Source organism: Silene latifolia, chromosome Y (genome assembly GCF_048544455.1).
Source record: "Silene latifolia isolate original U9 population chromosome Y, ASM4854445v1, whole genome shotgun sequence".
Classification (NCBI taxonomy): Eukaryota; Viridiplantae; Streptophyta; class Magnoliopsida; order Caryophyllales; family Caryophyllaceae; genus Silene; species Silene latifolia.
In genome coordinates, this window is record NC_133538.1 from 105,781,230 (window position 1) to 105,802,054 (window position 20,825).

A 20,825-nucleotide genomic window follows, 5' to 3' on the forward strand; every position below is an offset into this window, starting at 1 on the left:
GATGAGTTTTTTCAAATTGTGTTTTGGTGGAGTATGTCTAAGAAATGTGTTGAGGAAGGTTGTTGAGTGATTATGCATGTGTTTGTGTGTGCACAGTGGGTAATAGCAAATTGTACTAACACATCCCTTCTCTCTCCTGCTCACCCTATTTCCTTTTTTTTTTCACGCCTATAATGGGCTTAAAGTAGGCAAATCTCCACTCTCCATTCTTCTAATCCAAGGGCCCTAATAAAGACTTAGGGACTCAAAAGATATTAAGGACTTAGAAGAACTTATCACTATATATATATATATATATATATATATATATATATATATATATATAGAGAGAGAGAGAGAGAGAGAGAGAGAGGGGGGGTTCTCATGTGTCCCTCATATCATATGAGTCCCTAAGTCCTTATATGGGCCTTTGGATGGAAGGGATGGAGGGATGAGATTACATCTCATTGAAGGGTCACAAATCTCCCTCCCTAATCCTTGTATAACTCCTTCTAATCTTGTATAACTCCTTCCTTATTCTATCCTCCCTACTCACTTCCTCATTATTCATTTTCTCACACTTCTCTCCTCCCTCATTCTCTCCCATTTTTTTTCTCTCATCCTCTCAAAACAAAAACAAATAAAAAAAAACCAAAACAACTCCCACATCCCTCCACCACGACCCTCCCTCAACCACCCCGCACACACGCCGCCACCTCCTCCCTCCTTCACAGATCCGCCGCCACCTCCTCCCTCCTTCATGCCTCACTGCCGCCGCCGTCTTCTTCTCCTCCATTCAATTTTATTTTCTTTTTTCTTCACAGATCCGCCGCCACCTCCTCCCTCCTTCATGCCTCACTGCCGCCACCTCGATCTTCTCCTCCATTCAATTTTTTTTTCTTTTTTCTTCACAGATCTGGGCCATGCGTTTTTCTGTTTTTTTTTTTCTTTTTTCTTCAAATAGTACTGTTGTGTACAAGGTGGGTGCTTGTTAATTTTTGTAGTAGATGAAGCAAACTGAATCATAGAACTCTCTATGCCCTTATCGTAGTCAATTGATGCAATTTCCATTCACGAGTACATGCTTTTTGTGTGTTATTTTTGGTTTTGGCCGGTTTTTCGAGTTTTTCAAATGTTTTCATTGTTATTTGTTTTATATTGTTATTGTATTTTCAGATCTGGGTATGGTAGGTTGTTATTGTTATTTGTTTTATATTGTTATTGTATTTTCTAATGTTTTCATATTAGATTTGTTGGTTTTTAGTTTTTATCCGTTGGTGGTGGTTGATTTGTGACGGTTTTTTAAAATTTTTGATTTACATTTTTTATTGTTCTTAAATCTGGGTTTTTTTTATTTTAGAATTTTTAATTTACAATTTTCTCATACTTAATTGAGTTTTCAGATGTTACTTCGGATGATGAATTAGCTTCTTTTTTGTTGATATTATTACCCAAATGGCTCTTGATGTGAATTTCTTAATTTGTTTGATTTTGCCCAAAATTGTGCTTTCGCCGTAATTATTGTTTTTAGTATGGGCTAGTTATATAATATTTTCAAAACATTTTGACGGCTTTCTGAAATGGTTTTCTCTGATAGTTTATTATGGAGGTTTTGAAATGTAAATTTTGAATGCCAGGATGAGCTAGAAAACATGGCATGGAAGATGCCCTGCCACCATGGAGGTTCTGCTTTGTTCAAACTGATGGTGGATGCTACTTAATCACAAGGTACGGACCTGTATCTTAAATGGTCCTTTTGCTTTGTTAATTTTGTTGGAGACAGTCATGAGTGTGGGAGTGAGCTCATGAATTATTTTTTTTTGCAGTATAGAGGACATCTTTTAAAGGATGGCGGTGCAAGTCAAATACAAAACTGTCATCTTCATTTGCACCTTGGTTTGACGGGTTACGTTCTTACTCTCCTTCTCTCTAGCTAGCTTTATGCCAATTGCTTTGCATATTGAGTACAATTTTAAGTTTCAAACGTTCATGTGAATTGTGTTGTGTATGGACATTCCAGGATACGCTTAGTTGATTGTTGAATGACATCAATTAAATGAATATGTGATGGTATATCCTTATCATTAGATGTGTGTGTGGTGTTTACATCCGAAGCGAGTAGAGCCGTTGAGTGTCTATCGACCATCGTGTCAATTTACATTTCGCCTTCTTGATTTATTGTATTTATACCCTCTCTAGATGATGAAGGACTAAGAGTATACGATATCACTTGTTCTCTTTCTTGTTGATACCACATTCGCACTAGAATTGTTTCAATGACAAATCGGCCGAGGTTTCACCTTTACGTCCATGTACTATAGGTAGTTAAATTGCCTCCCATGTTTTCTGGTGTTCTCTTAGTGAGTGGTATTGTTTTGAGGGCTGTTCTTCTACTAACAAATGCTCTTATTTAATTCATAAAGGACATTCATGGGGACCAATCTAAATGTGTTATGGAAAAAATTTCTAGTTCAATCAGAAGGTAGCTTATCAATGGTTCTTTTATTTGATGCTCCTGCTGTTAGGACTAATGTGAAAATTTTGCACATGTTTGTAGTTCTATACTTCTGATTGTTACATCTTATAGTCTTGTTTAATTATTCTAATTTGGTTTCAAGATTAGTTTAATTTGAAACTGGGACTTCCCATTTTTTTCATACACTAACATGCCCTTGCTTGTTTGCTGAATCCATCTCCCCATAGGTTATTACTCGGTTAAAGAAAAAGGTGATGGCCTCAAAGACCTTGCACATTTCTCACGTCGAGGCTCTTCAAAATTAATGGTGTACGTTTGCACAAAGCAAGCACTGATATTACATGGGAAGAGATGTCGACTTTAACATCTAACAATCCCCGGTGCATTGAAGAGGTGTATGTGAACAAGGGTTTTATATTCTTGATCTTCATAATACATCACGTCCCCGCATTCATTTTTCAACCATGTATATGAATTTGGCTAGAGAAGTTTCGGCTAGTAGATGTTTAGAGATCATTTAGTATAGATTAGCTTAGTAACTAAGACGTTTGTGAGATTTTGTATACATTGGATTGTATTTGGAACGTTGTTGGGTTTAATGTTACTTTACATGTTATGTATTGGTGGCTGGTTGGATTATTGTTGTAGGTTTTCAAGCTTTTGTATTCGAATTGTTAGTTTTACGGGATTTTCGGCAACAATTTTTTGTATATAAAAAAAACATTAATTGCATCCGTTTCTGATGACAAATGCGCAAATGGTTCTTAAAACAATTTATCAATTGCATCAGTTTTTTTGGTAGAACTGACGCAAAAAATAAAAGCAAATGCATCGGTTATGTGAAGAACTGACACAAATAACAACTATTTGCGTCGGTTGTAAGAGTCTATTGCGTCAATTCTACTAATACAACTGACGCAAATGACACCTTTTTGCGTCGGTTTTTAAGACACAACTGACGCAAATGTTAACTTTTTGCGTCGGTTCCAAAACAGACGCATATCAAATACGACCCCTCGATATACGTCAGTCAAAAACAGACGCAAAAGGCCTTTTACAACTGACGCAATAGGGGTTTTTTCCATTAGTGTAATCTGTCCTCATCTAAATCAATTGGTGAAAATTTTGTTTGCTTCCATTGTTAGCATAATTTGACTTTTTGTTAAATTTAATAGTTTTCTATTACCATACCATGGTAACGTAAAACAACGTTTTCAGCGGTGCAATAAAATATATACTACTAACTGACATTATTATACTAACTTGGTAACCCAACTATTTTAAAATATGACATAAACTACTAACTGATGTTGTCACAGATAATACTACTAGGTGCCCGTGCATTCTATGTAATAGAATCAGAGATATTGCGAGATGTCTATAAGGAGCAAATACTCTTAATTGTAAATAGTCAAGATAAAATTATGTTGTAAGAGATCTAACATTTTCTTTCAACGCACTAATTATATATAATTATGATACCTGCTGTTTTTTTGTAACATCATTCAGTTTTACGTAGTTGTAAGATAATTTGCAAAACTCATAAAGATATGTCTCCGTTATTAAGGGTTCATATTGGTGAGCTCCACCATGTTTATAAAGAAAGCGTTTTGTATTTAATTAAAAACTGGTTGTGCCTGTGACAATGAAAAAGCTAGCGACATACTTAGGGGTTGTTTGGTTACCCCTTCTAAAACACATGAATTGTAAAATAAGTGGGTTGTTTGTTTACCCAAAATCCCATGAATTAAAGTTCCATAGGAATTCTAATTCCTCCATAATTGAGGAAGTTGCTTACTTAGCTCCCCCTAGGTAGTGGTAATTCCTATGAAATTCACTTCCCACATTCCAACCAAACAAATTTCCTCAATTTCATGGAAATTGCAAAAACATGTGAATTGGTATTTTCTTGGAACTCCAATTCCGGTTGTGAACCAAAGGACCCCTTAAACTATATCACTTGATGTTATAATAATTGATGACAAAACTTTTATACTAAAAGTACTAATAATTTATCGGTTATCATCTATATCAATCACGATTTTTTTTCCATCAATGACAATATAATAGGACTTTTCTATCAACTTAAAATATATTTTTACAGATAATCCTGCACCGTGCATCGCACGGGTTTTTCAACTAGTTTTTTATTATAATGCTCAGAAAATATGAACCAGTGGTAGTTCATCGAATGTAAACCCTAATTTGTCTTGACAGTAAAAAGAAAACGGAATTAATCTGGGAAAACGACTGAAATACTCTAACCATTACAATACAGTAAATACCCCTAAAAAAACTCCCCGGAATTAGTCAGCCCACTTACTACAATGTCCTCCGATGATGACTCACCTTCACCAAACGCCGCAGCCGCCACCACCACCGATGTAAACCCTAATTTGTCTTCTCTCTCCTTAACCCCCAATCATCAGCACCAACCAGCACCACCACCACCACCACCACAACAATCTGATGTTGTTGATGAAGCCACGGCATTGCGCGATCAAACTTCAACTGAGGAGACTGATCATGAATCGGTACCGAGTAGGGCGTTGAATTATCCTGCGAGTCCTACTAGTAGCGGATACGCTGCCGAGAGAGGTAGCAGTAGTAGTCCTGCTAGTACCGCTGGTGAGATTGAACAAGAAGACGGCGATGATGATGATGATGATGATGATAATGGCGTTGTTAATGGCGGTGTTGATTCGGGATCACACTCTTGGACTCCTGGTAAAAGACATCAACATGAGGTATCAAATTAGTACTACTATTCTATTGTTTATATCTGTGTGTTGAGGTCAACAACACTAATTGTATTGATTGTTGTGTGCGTTATGACAATCAGGATGATGCTTCGCTTTCCTGGAGGAAAAGGAAAAAACACTTTTTTGTTCTTAGTCATTCTGGCAAACCTATTTATTCCAGGTTTCCTACTTTTCGACTACTACTTCTTTTGAGTTTTGCAACTCCGGAGCTACTCTTAAGAATTTTATTGGTGTAGGTATGGGGATGAACATAAGCTGGCTGGCTTTTCCGCAACTTTGCAGGCTATCATTTCCTTTGTTGAAAATGGGTCAGCTTTACTAACTAACTAACTTCTCAATGTCTCAAATTGTATGTATAAACTTAATTAATCTGCTCTTTCTAACTCATATCATACCATTTCCTTTTCTTAGGGGTGATCGTGTTAAGTTGGTTCGCGCTGGAAACCACCAGGTTTCTCTCTTCTCATCTCCACTGCTTTTTTCTACTCTATGCTTCTTTTTATTCTTTCGGTTTCGTATAAAAAAAAATGGAGGGAGGATTCATCAGCTACTTGTAAGAAAATAAACTGTAACTGGACTCTTCCCTCATCATGACTTACCTTGTCTACCACACCATTTTTCACCTGCTATGCAGTCTATATATCAAGTGGGAAAACACAAACTCACCACTGCTTTTCGTATAAAAAAAAATGGAGGGAGGATTCATCAGCTACTTGTAAGAAAATAAACTGTAACTGGATTCTTCCCTCATCATGACTTACCTTGTCTACCACACCATTTTTCACCTGCTATGCAGTCTATATATCAAGTGGGAAAACACAAACTCACCACTGCTTTTGCATCTACTCACGGTTTTTCTTTCCGGATGTTTTGAGTTGTGGTTACTGGTTACTATTGCTATTTGCTACAATGTGTTACACCTGTTTAGGACACATGTATGATTTGAGATTTCCTTGGTACGTAGTGTCATAGTGATGTGTGAATGTTTCCTTTGACAATTTGGTGGCATATCTAGAAGGATGGGGAGCTTACATAGTATTTAAGGAATTAAGGGCAAAGTGTTCTTGTCAGGAATTTAGGTCTTCTTTTCGGAAACATTGTATGGTTGAGGTGTAGCAATATGGTTACTTCCCGTTGTGCTAAAAATGATGTATCATAGTGCAAGGAATCATGTATTTGTTTCTGCACTTCTTTTGTAATTAGGTTGCCACCTTTCTTTACCTGTAAAGGGTCAGCTACTTTATGTACTCACTTCATTACTCATCAACAAGAAGTTGAATTTCCAATAAAAGGCACTTGTCCAAATTCTTCTACCGTGTATCATTTAATTGGACTTAATTGTTTTTTTATATGCTGCCAGAATAAATTAAAATCGTGATGCATGAGCTCAATTTTGTTATGGAGTTTTTGTACCAAAATATCTATACTTTTTCACATAGAAACTTATGCTGTACTTAGAGTCTTAAAGTTTGATATAGGCATATAGCCAAGCCAAGTGACGTTAATGACATTAACAGTTCTGATGGGTTTGGAAAGAAACCTTTTGTTCATAGCATGTTTCATTTACGGCCTCATTGAATCATGCCTAAGTCCTAACCTTATACAACTGTTCAGGTAGTTTTTCTTGTTAAGGGACCTATCTATTTGGTCTGTATTAGCTGTACAGAGGAGCCATATGATTCTTTGAGGGGGCAATTGGAGCTACTTTATGGTCAGGTAAGTTTCCTTTCCTCCTTTTACTAACCTCATATTGCTCATTCTATTTATCATGGATTTGGAGTCAGAGTTAAGCCTCGACATTTTCTGGACAGATGATTCTTATTTTGACAAAGTCAGTGAATAGATGTTTTGAGAAGAATCCAAAGTTTGATATGACGCCTTTGCTTGGTGGAACAGATGCTGTTTTCTCATCTCTCATCCATTCTTTCAGTTGGTATGTTAGCTCCTAGTTATTTTCATCTTAATATTTTACTCATGCAACATAACTTATGTGTGATTCCTCTTTCAATTTAGTCGTTAATTAGGCACACGATATATTATGGAAATTATGGAGCTTTCTGGTATGTGCTAGCTTGACTGATATTAAATGACGTACTTGAAATGGGTGTCAGCATTTTGGTGTTAATTAGCCATCAAACTTCTTTTAATTCTTTGTATTCATAGATCCGTTTCTTTTTATTTCTTTTTGTCCGGTAATACCTTTTGAAGTATGGATTATGACTGACTTTGAACGTGATGCTGGAAAGTTGAAATTCTTGATACTGAAAATGAATCACTAAAAAGCTTAAAACTAAGAGTTGTCATCTTCTAGAATAGAGCCCCTGTTTGCAGTTTCTGACGTATACACAGGCTGGAGTTCATCGAATGAGCTTGTCCCCCAAAACAGATTATATTATTTTGTTGGCAAACAGTACTTTCAGTTATTTTTATGAATTTTATGAACATTGTTGGAGTCATACCAGAAATTTATGGATCCAACCGACTAGTATGGGTGTTGGGCTTTTCTTTAAACCAATTGAGTCTCATTTTTATTGCAGTTTCTTGATTCTAAAGCTTTTTACAGTTTTTATTTTGTTTGTAAACTAGTTGAAAAGCCCGTGCGATGCACGGGGCTCTCATTAGGATTAGCCCTCATTAGAATTATCTGTAAAAATATATTCTTAAGTTGATAGAAAAGTCCTATATTGTCATTGATGGAAAAAAAATCGTGATTGATATAGATGATAACCGATAAATTATTAGTGCTTTTAGTATAAAAGTTTTGCCATCAATTATTATAACATCAAGTGATATAGTTTAAGGGGTCCTTTGGTTCACAACCTAATTGGAGTTCAGTACCAATTCACATGTTTTTGCAATTTACATGAAATTGAGGAAATTTGTTTGGTTGGAATGTGGGAAGTGAATTTCATAGGAATTACCACTTACCTAGGGGGAGCTAAGTAAGCAACTTCCTCAATTATGGAGGAATTAGAATTCCTATGGAACTTTAATTCATGGGATTTTGGGTAAACAAACAACCCACTTATTTTACAATTCATGTGTTTTAGAAGGGGTAACCAAACAACCCCTAAGTATGTCGCTAGCTTTTTCATTGTCACAGGCACAACCAGTTTTTAATTAAATACAAAACGCTTTCTTTATAAACATGGTGGAGCTCACCAATATGAACCCTTAATAACGGAGACATATCTTTATGAGTTTTGCAAATTATCTTACAACTACGTAAAACTGAATGATGTTACTATATTTAGTGCGTTGAAAGAAAATGTTAGATCTCTTACAACATAATTTTATCTTGACTATTTACAATTAAGAGTATTTGCTCCTTATAGACATCTCGCAATATCTCACCAATTGATTTAGACGAGGACAGATTAATCATCAGTTCCTATAACAAAAAAGCAACAAAAGCATTCTGGCATTTGGTATTTAACTATATCAGTTGTATACTAACATTCAGAGATATAGTTGAATTATAGAGTTGTCGTTCTTATTGTCTTAGCACCATCTATTTTTTTACCGAAATAGTCTTTGACTACTTATCCTTAAAAACTCCATGCAAAATATATAATATAACATCTTAATTTGGTAAATTATGAAAACTTCTTTGTAAACAATGTCCTTCTTGTGGCCTTGATACATTTGGTCTCTATCATCGATGTAGAACCTTAATCTCTCGTATTACGTTGTTCTTAAAACTACATAAAGGTGGCCATTAATAAAAATTGGTTTCGGCAGGTAAATTTCAACATGATTTAGTGACTGTCCCTAACTCTTGTTTATTGTTATAGCGTAGTATTAGAGCCGACAAACAATGACACGACACGAAAACACGACAAGAATCCGACACGAAATTAACGGGTTTGAGTTGACATTTAACAACCCATTTATGTAAGTTTGTCGACAAGGACACGACACGAGATTTAATTGGGCTAGTTTGGGTTGAGCACTCTAGACACGAACCCGACACGAATAACCTATTTACTAAATTAATCCCAAATTTTCTTGATCCTCACATAAATATACTTACACTTTCCAAATATGACATGACACGAAAATACGACACGAAATTAACGGGTTAGGGTTGAGGTTTGATGACCTATTAATGTAACTGGATCGACACGATCACGACACGAGATTTAATTGGGTTGGGTTTGGGTTAAAGAGTTCGTGATCCGTTTAAATGTGACACCTCAACCCGACACGACCTGATCTATTTGTCACATCTATGTAGCATGGCCTCAACGTATATTGCCTCGCTTAAAAACGAAAAAATCTTTGTATCCGAGGAAGTCATTACTATCCTCGGGTTTAGTACCTTTTGCCGACTTTGGAACCCGTAAGTATCTTCCCTTCTACTATGAATTTTCCAGGGCGATTGATAATAAGACAGGTCCCGTTAGAAAATTCTCTTACGGAGTTAATGTTCCGCTACAACGTAACCGACATACCACACTTGGTAGAGCATACTATTATGAGTTATATTAAAAAAATTCATCATGTATACTCTCTCCCCTTCTTAAACTCTTCCGCCTTGCTTCTTAGAGGTCAAACTTTTATAACTTTGACCATTAATATGTCGAAAATTATGATCAAACTTCCGCATTAACAATTGTGTGGAAGCAATACGGAAGATCATTGCGAAGAGGATGAAATACATTTAGTGTGAAATTCCTAAAAGATAATGAATCTTACTCCCAAAGTCTACACCAACTAAAATACCCGACCAAATCTCGCATAATGAAAACAAAAGCGACACCTAAAAGTAAGGATGCCAAATGGGGGATAAGACATGACGAATGTAGGCCTTCTCATACCCGTATTTAATAGAAAAATTACATGCCCCTACTTGTCGCAAGTAAAAATTTCAAAACCATAACCGCTTTCGTTCCATTTAAATGTCATATACTCGTCTATTCTATAACTTTCTCAAATAATTACGATATTATTTTCCCCATATATAACACCATGGTTGTACGATTTAAAATTCAGTTTGAGTCTAAAACTTTATTTATATTCGATACATTCAAGATAAATGCGATATAGTTGGGCACTTGTGATAGATTTTCCTTTTTTATCAAATTAATTTGCTTTTTCTTATTGTAGAGTTAACAATCATTTTTATTCTTATGTAGAAAGCTAACATTTATTTTGAACCAATTACTTATTTATTCCGTTCCTCGTGATTTTGGAGTATATATGTACCTTGTGTTACAATGCCTAATTGTTAATATTTATTCTGAACCAATAGCTATAATGGAGATTATAATATTAAAAATGGAACTTGAGATCAACTACTAACAATAAGGTCAAAATAAGTAAATATTGGCAAAAAAAACATCAAGAAGTAATTAATTAGATATGAGGTAAGGTCGAGAGATCATGAAAAATCACATATTTAGGCTTTATTTCAAAGAAATTAGCTTTTGAGCAAAATTTGATTTATCTTAATTTTTTGTAACTATTTGATATATAAATTATTTACCAAAATAAGAGGAGCATTTGAGAAATAAGTTACCTGTTTTTTTATTAATTCAATTTATAATATTAAATACAGAGAACTTATTATGTCCTTTTATATCATTTTACCAAAAAAATAGCTACCTTTCGAGCACTTTGGCTTAATCAATTAAATTATGATCTCTTAATTTTCAGTTACCTTTTAAGATACATTTTTAGGTTTCAGTTAACTGTTCAGTTAGTATGACAAATGAAATTTAAGATATAGTAGAATTAATTATATTTTACTCCTTTTTGAAATCCACATTTTAAAAATTATTCCCTTTTGAATTTTTTTGCTAAAATTACTCCATTAAGTTGCATTTTTTTCTAAAACTGCTTTAAAATTTCAATTTATGACTTATTTTCCCTATTTTGAACTCTCCCTCCATTTGTCAACATAGTTATACCTTTCAAAGTATAAATTGGCTAAGGCACAATTGGAATAAGTTCAAAAACAGACGAAATAGGTCACTTAAATTGGAATTTTGAAGTAATTTTAGGAAAAAATGCATTTTCAGAGTAATTTTAGCAAAAAATTTCAAAAGGGAGTACGGTAATTTTAAAAATGTGAATTTCAAAAGGGAGTAAAATATAATTAACTCGATATAATATATGAATAATGTATATAATAATTAATAATTAATATATCATAAAATTGGTTACATTGTGTATTTTGAGTATCACCTATTTATATTAGAATAATCTTATTATTAAAATAAATTTAATCTACTTATATTAGGATAACTTTATTAAAATATTAAGAAATCTACTTTTATTAGGATAATTTTATTAAATGTGTTTCGAAATCTAGTCTTGTTAGGAATTCTAAAAAAGTTGGACTCTCTAATATCGCTTGAAAAGTTTCTGCTTTATATATATGTATTGATTGATGATTGATTGATGTATTGATTGATTGTTTATTTATTTATTTATTTATTTATTATACATGCAGAGTGTTTCCCTCCCCCTACCTGGCTACATGTCAACTTTTCATCACTAATTTGTTCCTTCTACTAATATAAGAAGAAAGAATCAATGCATAGTCCCCTCTATAGTCTATCTTTGAAATCCCTTATTTTACGCTTCATTATCTAGGAACCACCTACTTTTCTTCATGCCTACACTTGCCTACCTCTAGCTTATCCTACACGGCAAGCTGCAGGTGCTATCTTGCAAGATGTTGCTGATTCAGAGGTCTTATTTGCAATATTTATGTGCAAACACAAGGTTTGCTATATTCCTTGACTACTAGCTCTTTTAACATAGATTTCACCACCATAGAACTTACTATTTGAGGTTGCAGGTCGTTAGCCTCGTTGGAGCACAGAAGGCATCTCTTCATCCAGATGATATGCTGCTTTTGTCGAACTTTGTGATGTCATCCGAATCATTTAAGTAAGCACCTCTCAGATGTGATACATTATCGTTTGAATGTGCATGTTGCTTAAAGAATTAAATTAGCTATATCTTAAAGTAAAAATGGAGGGTGAGGAAGAAGAGGGAAGGAGGGAGGGTGAGGGGGAACCAACAACTTACTTTTTTCCAACCAAATGACTTGTGGAAAATCTGAATTATTAATAGGGTAGGAAAGAACCATGCTTCAAATCATTTCCTCCCCTTATCCCAAGTTTTAACCCATATCTAAAATAATGAAAGGTGGTTCCCCCCCCCTCTCTTCTGTTCTCTCTTATTCCGTCTCTCCAGGCACGCTAGTGTCGTATTTGGTTCAGAGTTTTCAAGAAACAAAATATCTAGGATTCTAGGTTACCAGGTTCGCTTAGTTACCTACAAAGTCGTGAATTGATTTGCACGAGTTACGAATCCTAATTGCGTTGAGTTATGGTGTTTGTTTATGTTTTTAGCCTATGTTACTTCGACTCTTCACTTTTCGAATCGTACCCGTGTCGACACGACATGGATATGTGTATGGATTACATACTCCAACACTTCTCCCAATTACCCAGGCTCGCACCACAAAAGTAGAGGAAGAGAGTCTTATAAGGCATTTAATAGTATATTTAATGATTTTAAGTCTTGTTCGTCAAACTTCTTTCATTTATGCTCGGAGATATTGGAATATTTCTGATTTGGAAGTGTCTTTGCATTATAAACGTGTCCCCGCACCGGTATCCTCGTTTTTAGGACAGGGTCCTCGTGTCTTAAAATTGTAGTCATGCCGAACTCGATACTTGGATATGTACTCGTGTCCGACACTTGTAGCCAAGTCAGAGTAACATAGCTTTTACCAAATTATGCTCCATTTTGAGGGAATCGCATACGCCTTCTGTTTCTTTGAAATTTCCCCATTTTCTAGTTTTGAACTATGCTTAGAATTGCCCATTTCTATTTTGAGTATGGTTATTAGGGGTGTAAATGATTCGAGCCGGCTCGACAAGCCCTCGGAATCGGCTCGGTCAAAGCTCGGCTCGTGCTCGGTCAAAACGAGCTTGAGTCGAGCTTGGCTAAATACGAGGCGAGCCCGAGCTTAGCTTTCGGCTCGGAAGCTCGTTTAGGCTCGTTTATAATTTATTTTTGTAAAATTTGTAAAATTTAATATTAATGTTATTTTAAATTATATGTTATTTAGCCATTTATAACATAATATTTTTTAGTATTTTATAATCTTATTTGTTTTTTAAAAATATTTATATTTAGTTAGATTCAAAAAGCGAAAATGTGAATGTGAAAATAATATAAAGACAAAACAAGCTCGATTCGAACTCGAGCGGAGCTCGAGCTTTTTCCGAGCCGATCTCGAGCTTCAATTTTTTAGGCTCAACGAGTTTTGAGCCGAGCCCGAGCTAAAAACTTCGAGCCGAGCCCGAGCCCACCCGAGCTCGAGCTCAGTTCGGCTCGTTTACAGCCCTAATGGTTATGTCATGTACTCATGTGGGTAAAATGTCAAAATTGTGCCACTCACTCACATTCCATAATACTTGGCCAAGACTATATGGTTAGAGGAGGAGCTCTAATAGTTTTTGATTTATACCAGAATGGCTGGAATATGCTCATCACTGACTTAAGTCTGAACTGGGGCTGGAGATCCCTTATGTAAAAATGCTAGAGTTTTGTTATAGCATAGATTAATCTATTTGACATAGTCTAAATTCAAAGGACTTGTCATGCACTCATGCTTACTCCTCACCTTTTCACGGCTGATGGTAATCTGAAGTTTAGTGTTTTTTTGTCCATTGATTTAGCCTGTAGCCTTCACAAAAATGGACATCCTGACCAGTGAGACATGTCTAAGGCTGCTTTCGTTACATGTTGAATAAGAAATTTTCATTTGTTATTTTTAACCTTCTAAGTGTTTACATTTTCTGACTGTGCAGGACATCAGAGTCTTTCTCTCCAATTTGCCTGCCAAGATATAATCCTATGGCCTTTCTATATGCATATGTCCATTATTTGGATGTGAGTAGCTTACTTGTTTAAGTGAAGGCTTGATTGTTTGCTTACATTCACAATGTGTTCTGTGTTTATGATAAAAAAAATTGAGGTTTGCATATCCCATGGTCTGGATAGTTTTAATTAATATGTTCTTTTGTTTCCAAAAAAGTTGACTCTTGGATTAAATACCACATAACATAATGATCGATAGAATCATGTCATGTTTTTGCCCATTAAATTAGCTTAATTTTCTAGTATCCTGTTCTGACGTGTAGTCGATTGCTGTTTGATTGTTTTTGTATCTTGGTCTCTTGGATATTGTTTACTCAGGCAAAATACTAGACACAGTTCAGCAACAACTAGAACATTACCCCAATGCCTCAATGACTCCCGCAAATTGTGGAGTAAGGGTTTGGATGTACGCAACCTTACCCTTGTGTAAGCTACACGAAGACGTTAAAATAATTCAACTGTCAAATTTGAATTCTCTCATTAGCACGTAGTAACGTTTTTGACAGGTGATTTTCTTCTACGTTGACAAGAATTTATCGCACCGGCTTGTGGCGGTCAATACATACTTGATGTTGCTTACAACCGCTTCCGATGCCTTTTATCATCTTAAAGAATGCGGTATATACTGCTTTGTAAATCTTATATGTAGTTGTGATTGTGATGTCCACAAATTTCAAGTACATCCAGATAGAGTCGTTATATGGAACATGACTTTTGTGCTAATTTTCGGTTTTATTGCTATTCTTTATGGCTCATAGGGTGCCTCTCGATTTATGCTATTTGACCGAGGCCTTCTCTCTAATTTTATGTACAATCCATATTTTTTGGTCTCTTGTTGATTGATGAGACGAAAGAGGGGTGGAGAGAAAGTTCGAATGTGTGGAGGCATACTTTAGAGACTCGTGGGTTTAGGGTGAGCGGGAGTAAGACGAGTATTTGAGGTGTGTCACTAGAGTGGCGGGGAGGCGGGGAGTATTATTTTCGATGGGAATGTTGTTGAGGGTTCGGATATCTAGGATCTATTATTCAAAAAGATGGGGAGTTAGACGGAGATGTGGCTCACAGAATTAAAGCGGGATGGTTAATATGGAAGAGTGCTTCAGGGTTTTTATGCGATAAAGATATGCCCCAAAGATTAAAGGGAAAATTTTATCGCACGACAATTAGGCCTGCCTTACTTAACGGTTCCGAGTGTCGGGCCGTGAAACATTGTCACATTCAAAAGATGAGTGTGGCGGAGATGCGTATGTTGAGGTGGATGTGCGGACATACAAGAAAAGATCTAAAGGAAGATAATGCTTGATCTTCTCATTGATAATTAGTCAGTATAAATACAAGACTACAAAGATATTCTAGGCTACAAACTAGGAAACCATATACACTAATATAGGTAACAAATAACAAACTTATTACTAAAATATTTACATATATTCTATCACACCCCCACAATCGAAACGGGAGGGTCACGGACATTGAGACTGTCTCGAAAATCATCAAAAAGAACCAACGGAAGGCCCTTCGTGAAGATATCCGCGATTTGATGACGGGATGGAATATGACGAACGCGAACTTCACCTCGTTCGACCTTCTCTCGGACAAAATGAATGTCCATTTCAATGTGCTTTGTCCTTTGATGTTGCACGGGATTGCCCGAGAGATAGACAGCACTCACGTTGTCGCAATAGACGAGAGTAGCCTTAGAAATAGGAACTTGTAAATCAACAAGAAGGTTACGTAACCAGCATGATTCGGAGACCACGTTGGCGACGCCTCGATACTCGGCTTCAACACTAGATCGAGATAAAGTAGGTTGGCGTTTGGACGCCCATGAGATTAAATTGTCACCTAAGTAAACACAATAACCGGAAGTGGACCGCCTTGTATCAGGACACCCACCCCAATCGGCATCCGTGTACGCCGTCAGAGAAGTGAGAGACGAAGGACGAATCCATAACCCACGAGCATGAGTGCCACGAATGTAGCGAATAACACGCTTAAGAGCATTCGTGACGATCCATCGGATTGTGCATAAATAAGCAACTGTTGCACGGCGTAAGAAATATCCTACGTGTGAATGTGAGATATTGTAATGCACCAAAGAGATCGGTATAGAGAGGGGTCCGAACACGGATTAGATGACACAAAGACTAAGTTTAGACTTAGTGTCCACGGGTGTGCTACTGGGGCTTGCAGAAGCCATCCCAGTAGCGTTGATAATTTCCTCGATATTTGGATTGAGATAATAGCGGACCCTCGAATGATGAGTAATCGATATCCCCAAAAATAATGAAGAGACCCCAAATCCTTCATGGGAATTCGAATGCGATTGTCCCATAAGAGTGGCGCGGAAAGTAGTAGACGAACATGTCAAAATAATATCATCAACATAAAGTAACAAATAAGCCGTGTCGTTACCTTGTCGATAGACAAATAGAGAATGATCGACCTTACTATGACAAAAGCCAATGGAAGCAACATAATCTGCAAAACGCCTGTACCAAGCACGAGGTGCTTGTTTGAGACCGTATAGCGATTTCCGAAGTAAGCAAACATGATCAGGTTTCCTTTTATCTCGATATCCAAGCGGTTGGTGCATGTAAACTGTTTCATTGAGAGCCCCGTGAAGAAAAGCATTTTTAACATCGAGCTGATTAATGACCCATTTCTTCGAAAGAGCAAGACACAAAACAGTACGAATTGTGGCTGGTTTGACCACAGGACTGAAGGTTTTCCCACAATCAATGCCAACCTGCTGAGTTTTCCCGTCACCTACAAGACGAGCTTTATACCTCTCAAAAGAACCGTCGGCGTTAAATTTATGACGAAATATCCACATAGACCGTATGACATTAACATTTTGTGGACGAGGAACTAACTCCCACGTCTTATTGTTAATTAGAGCGGTATATTCATCATCCATAGCCATTTTCCGATTATGATCCCGTAGCGCATACACGGGGTTGCGAGGTAAGGGTGAAATAGCAACCGTATGGTTGAGACATTGGGTCGTAGGAGGTTTTTGGTATTTAGGATTAGGTTTGTAAATACCATGGTCACTACGTGTCACGGGTTTGGAAATAGGTGGCTCGGATGTGGAAGCACCGGGATGGTCATTGTGGGTAACTGACGGGTTGGGGGTATGAGGAGTGGCTGGTCGACGCGTGTAGACACTCAGTTGGGCAGGCCAAGTGCGGGTGGGCACGGGTGGGTTACCGTGGGGTTGTTGAGGTCTGGGTTGGGCAGACGGGTTAGGAGCTGGCCGAGAGGGCTGGGCATGAGTCATGTGTTGAAGGACATACGGAGAGAGCCCATCATCCAAGAACTTATAAGTGTGCGAGTCGGGGCAATGAACCTTAGAGAAAGGAAAGCTAGACTCATCGAAGATAACATGACGACTAATAATGACTTTGTTAGACGACATGTCAAAACACTTATACCCTCTATGATTTGGCGGATAGCCAAGAAAGACACAAGGACTAGAACGAGGTTGTAGTTTGTGTATAGTGGTGGAGGGAACCAGTGGAAAACACAGACACCCAAATACTCGTAGATGAGAGTAAGTGGGAGTGCGGCGAAATAAAATGGAGAAAGGTGTACGAAAGGCAATAATTTTACTTGGAAGAATGTTCGATAAATAAGTGGCCATTTCTAAAGCGTGATGCCAATATTTTGCAGGAATAGATGCATGAAACAAGAGTGTGCGAACAATGTTGTTGACGGACCGAATTTTGCGCTCAGCCTTACCATTTTGGGATGATGTATGAGGACAGGAAAGGCGAAAAACCAAACCTTGATCGTCACAAAATTTTCGAAAAGGGCCATTGACAAATTCTGTACCATTATCACATTGGAGCGATTTAATCTTGCGTTCAAATTGAGTTTGGATATAAACATGTAATTTGACTAATGTGGGATAGACACTGGATTTATTAGCAATTGGAAAAGTCCACAAGAAATTACTGAAATCATCCAAAACAAGCAAATAATATTTATGACCAGCTGAACTAAGAACTGGTGAAGTCCAAAGATCGCAATGCAAAATATCAAATGGCAACTGTGTACGCGTAATAGAATTAGCAAACGATAAACGAACGTGTTTTCCAAGAGGACAAGAATGACAAAGAGAATTTTTTGAATTCAAATTACATTCAATGAAATTATTTCGCCTAAGAGAATTAAACACCGGTTCCCCTGGGTGACCCAGACGGTCATGCCAAAGAGATGGGGCGATGGCAGACAAAGCCAAAGCCGTAGGACTGGACTCGACGGTGGAAGGAGTGGAAATGGGATACAGGTTGCCGCGACTGTTACACCTCATCAGATGTGTCCCCGTCCGTAAATCCTTCACACAAAAGCCAAAAGGGTCAAATTCAACGGTGACCGAATTATCGGTGGTAAACTTGCGAACGGATATTAAATTTTTGACTATCTTGGGTGCGTGTAAGACATTTTTAAGGACAAAGGGTGGATGGGGTGTGGGTAGTGTAGCATTTCCGTAACCATTAACTGGGATAGAATGACCATTTCCGACTAAAATACCATTTTGAGCACTCGAATTAACAAAAGACGAGAGAGTACCTTGGTTTGCGATCGTGAGATGTTGCGCCCGTGTCCATGAACCAAGACGGGTCCGGAGGAGTCAAACCGAGAGTGAGCATAGCGGCTTCAATATCGGTGTGACTAGGAGTAGACCCATCCGCGACTACGTAGCCCGAGCGGCCGTGGTCCAAGAATTCCCTCGTTGGGAACGAGCGACACCGGTCGAAACCGGGGACTAGATGGGTGCGGGCCGGGTGGATATCCCCAAGGAGAGGAGGCCACCCCACCGACCGTACATAGCGAGCCAAGGTCACGACCGAAGCGAAAGCGCATGGGAGCAAAGCGAGGAAGATGCAGTCGTTTAGAGCCTTTCCCGCCTTTGTGACCACCATTCTTCTTCTTACCATTTGAGCCGCGGTTGTTTTTGTTGGTATTGGTGGCAGGAGACTTAGCCCCGGAGGTTCCTCCGACACCCCCTCCGTTTTGAACGAAAAGGGCAGTCGAGGAAGTGGTGGCTGCCTCCTTAGCAAAGCCGGCTTCTTCTAGAGTTAACATGGAGCGAGCTTGATAGAAAGGAGGCAAAGGATCTCGCTGCCTAATGATAGTACCAACGTTGCGATAGGCATCGGTGAGACCCGATACCATCTGTAACACCAACCGTGTCTCCGACACCGGAGATCCAACATTCTTCAACTGATCTGCAAGAGACTTAAGGCGCTGACAATAGGCCGAAACGGATGGGAAATCCGCCATGGAAATATGCGAAAACTCCTGTTCAAGGGTCACCGCCCTAGAGTTTTTGTTGTCCTGGAAAATATTTTGAATCCGTTTCCATGTTTCCATGGCAGTAGTGTCGGCTTCAACAATCGTTTCCAGAAGATCTGTGGTGACGGTGGAATAAATCCATTGTAAAACCGTAGCATCGAGAGTTTCCCAGAGCTCTTTCTCGTCCGCGGTAGAAGGAGCCTTCGAGCCACCTGTCGGTTCAACAATATGGTGAAGCACGCGGTTGGATTTCGCGTGGTTCGTGAAAAGAATAACCCAAAGTGGGTACTGATCGTTGTCCATGCCAAGTTCGACAGTGACATGGTTCTTGATGTTATTCACGGCAAGAGCAGGATGGAAACCGGACTTGGTGTTGTCGGGTGCCATTGATGTTGTCGTGAGGACAGAGAAGAAGAGAGAAGAGAGAAGGAGAGAGGCAGGCCGTGAAGAAGACGGCTGCTAGGGTTGCTTGCGGAAGCGTTTCAGGATTTTTTTTTTTTACCCTAGGAAGCTGATACCATAAAGGAAGATAATGCTTGATCTTCTCATTGATAATTAGTCAGTATAAATACAAGACTACAAAGATATTCTAGGCTACAAACTAGGAAACCATATACACTAATATAGGTAACAAATAACAAACTTATTACTAAAATATTTACATATATTCTATCAAGATCGATTAAGAAATAAAGTGATTCGGGAAAAGGTAAACGTGGCGCCAATAGAGGACAAGATGATGGAAAATCGACTAAGATGGTTTGGCCATGTGAGAAGGAGACCTATGGACGCACCAGTTAGTTAGGAGGCTAGGAGGCTGGAAAACAGAAAAGGTCCCTAGAGGTAGAGGGAGACCGAGACAGACATGGTTGAGAGTGATAGAACACGATATGAGATTTTTGGGGGTTGAGGGGTGACGGAGAGGGCACAATAGAGGGAAAGGATACATGTGGATTTTTAGTATTTGATGTTTTTTTTACATACTAGTTGTTGTATCGCGCGCTTCGCGCACGATACCCGAAGATATTATTACTTGGGAAGTATTTGCCCGACAAAGTAGATTGAAATTAGTAATTTTTGGGTAACACCATAATTAATTTGAAACTGGTAGAGCGTGGAACAGTAATAGGAGAAGAAAAACTCGGTTGATGACTTATAAGCACGTAATAAACAAACGGTTTTAATTGCATAACAAGGATTATAACCCATTAATCTCCTGAGAAAACAAAAGCGTCACAACAAACTAAAGCCAACAAATGAAAATATATTTATTTACATCCAACAACAAATTTTTTATCTAATCTCTGACCAAGAAGTAACAACAGGGGTCTTCTATCTTCAAGCTATAGAACTTCCAAAACTGTTGATCTTGTGCGTAGGAGTTAAAATACTTAATC

At 37.7% G+C, this 20,825-nt stretch overlaps 2 protein-coding genes and 1 long non-coding RNA gene across 3 annotated transcripts in view; all 3 read left to right on the forward strand.

Annotated features, from left to right (window-relative positions):
• LOC141633909 (vacuolar fusion protein MON1 homolog) overlaps positions 1 to 20,825 on the forward strand; it is an 83,755-nt gene that overhangs the window by 27,873 nt on the left and 35,057 nt on the right. The gene's annotated exons all lie outside the window — the stretch shown is intronic.
• Positions 4,720 to 7,181, forward strand: LOC141633908 (vacuolar fusion protein MON1 homolog). Its single transcript, XM_074446251.1, has 6 exons — positions 4,720 to 5,202; positions 5,298 to 5,377; positions 5,454 to 5,525; positions 5,629 to 5,668; positions 6,832 to 6,933; positions 7,029 to 7,181. The coding sequence occupies exons 1-6, from the start codon at positions 4,783 to 4,785 to the stop codon at positions 7,164 to 7,166; spliced, it is 852 nt and encodes a 283-aa protein (XP_074302352.1). The 5' UTR covers positions 4,720 to 4,782; the 3' UTR covers positions 7,167 to 7,181.
• Positions 11,831 to 14,143, forward strand: LOC141633910 (uncharacterized). Its single transcript, XR_012538663.1, has 3 exons — positions 11,831 to 11,949; positions 12,026 to 12,117; positions 14,055 to 14,143. It is a non-coding gene; the product is annotated as an uncharacterized LOC141633910 (long non-coding RNA).

Excerpts from the sequence above, each read along its gene's own strand:
- LOC141633908 (XM_074446251.1), top strand. The coding sequence starts at position 4,783 with ATGTCCTCCGATGATGACTCACCTTCACCAAACGCCGCAGCCGCCACC. Across the intron at positions 5,378-5,453 it reads GGCAAACCTATTTATTCCAG|GTATGGGGATGAACATAAGC; the intron begins GTTTCCTACTTT and ends TTATTGGTGTAG. Across the intron at positions 5,669-6,831 it reads TTCGCGCTGGAAACCACCAG|GTAGTTTTTCTTGTTAAGGG; the intron begins GTTTCTCTCTTC and ends ACAACTGTTCAG.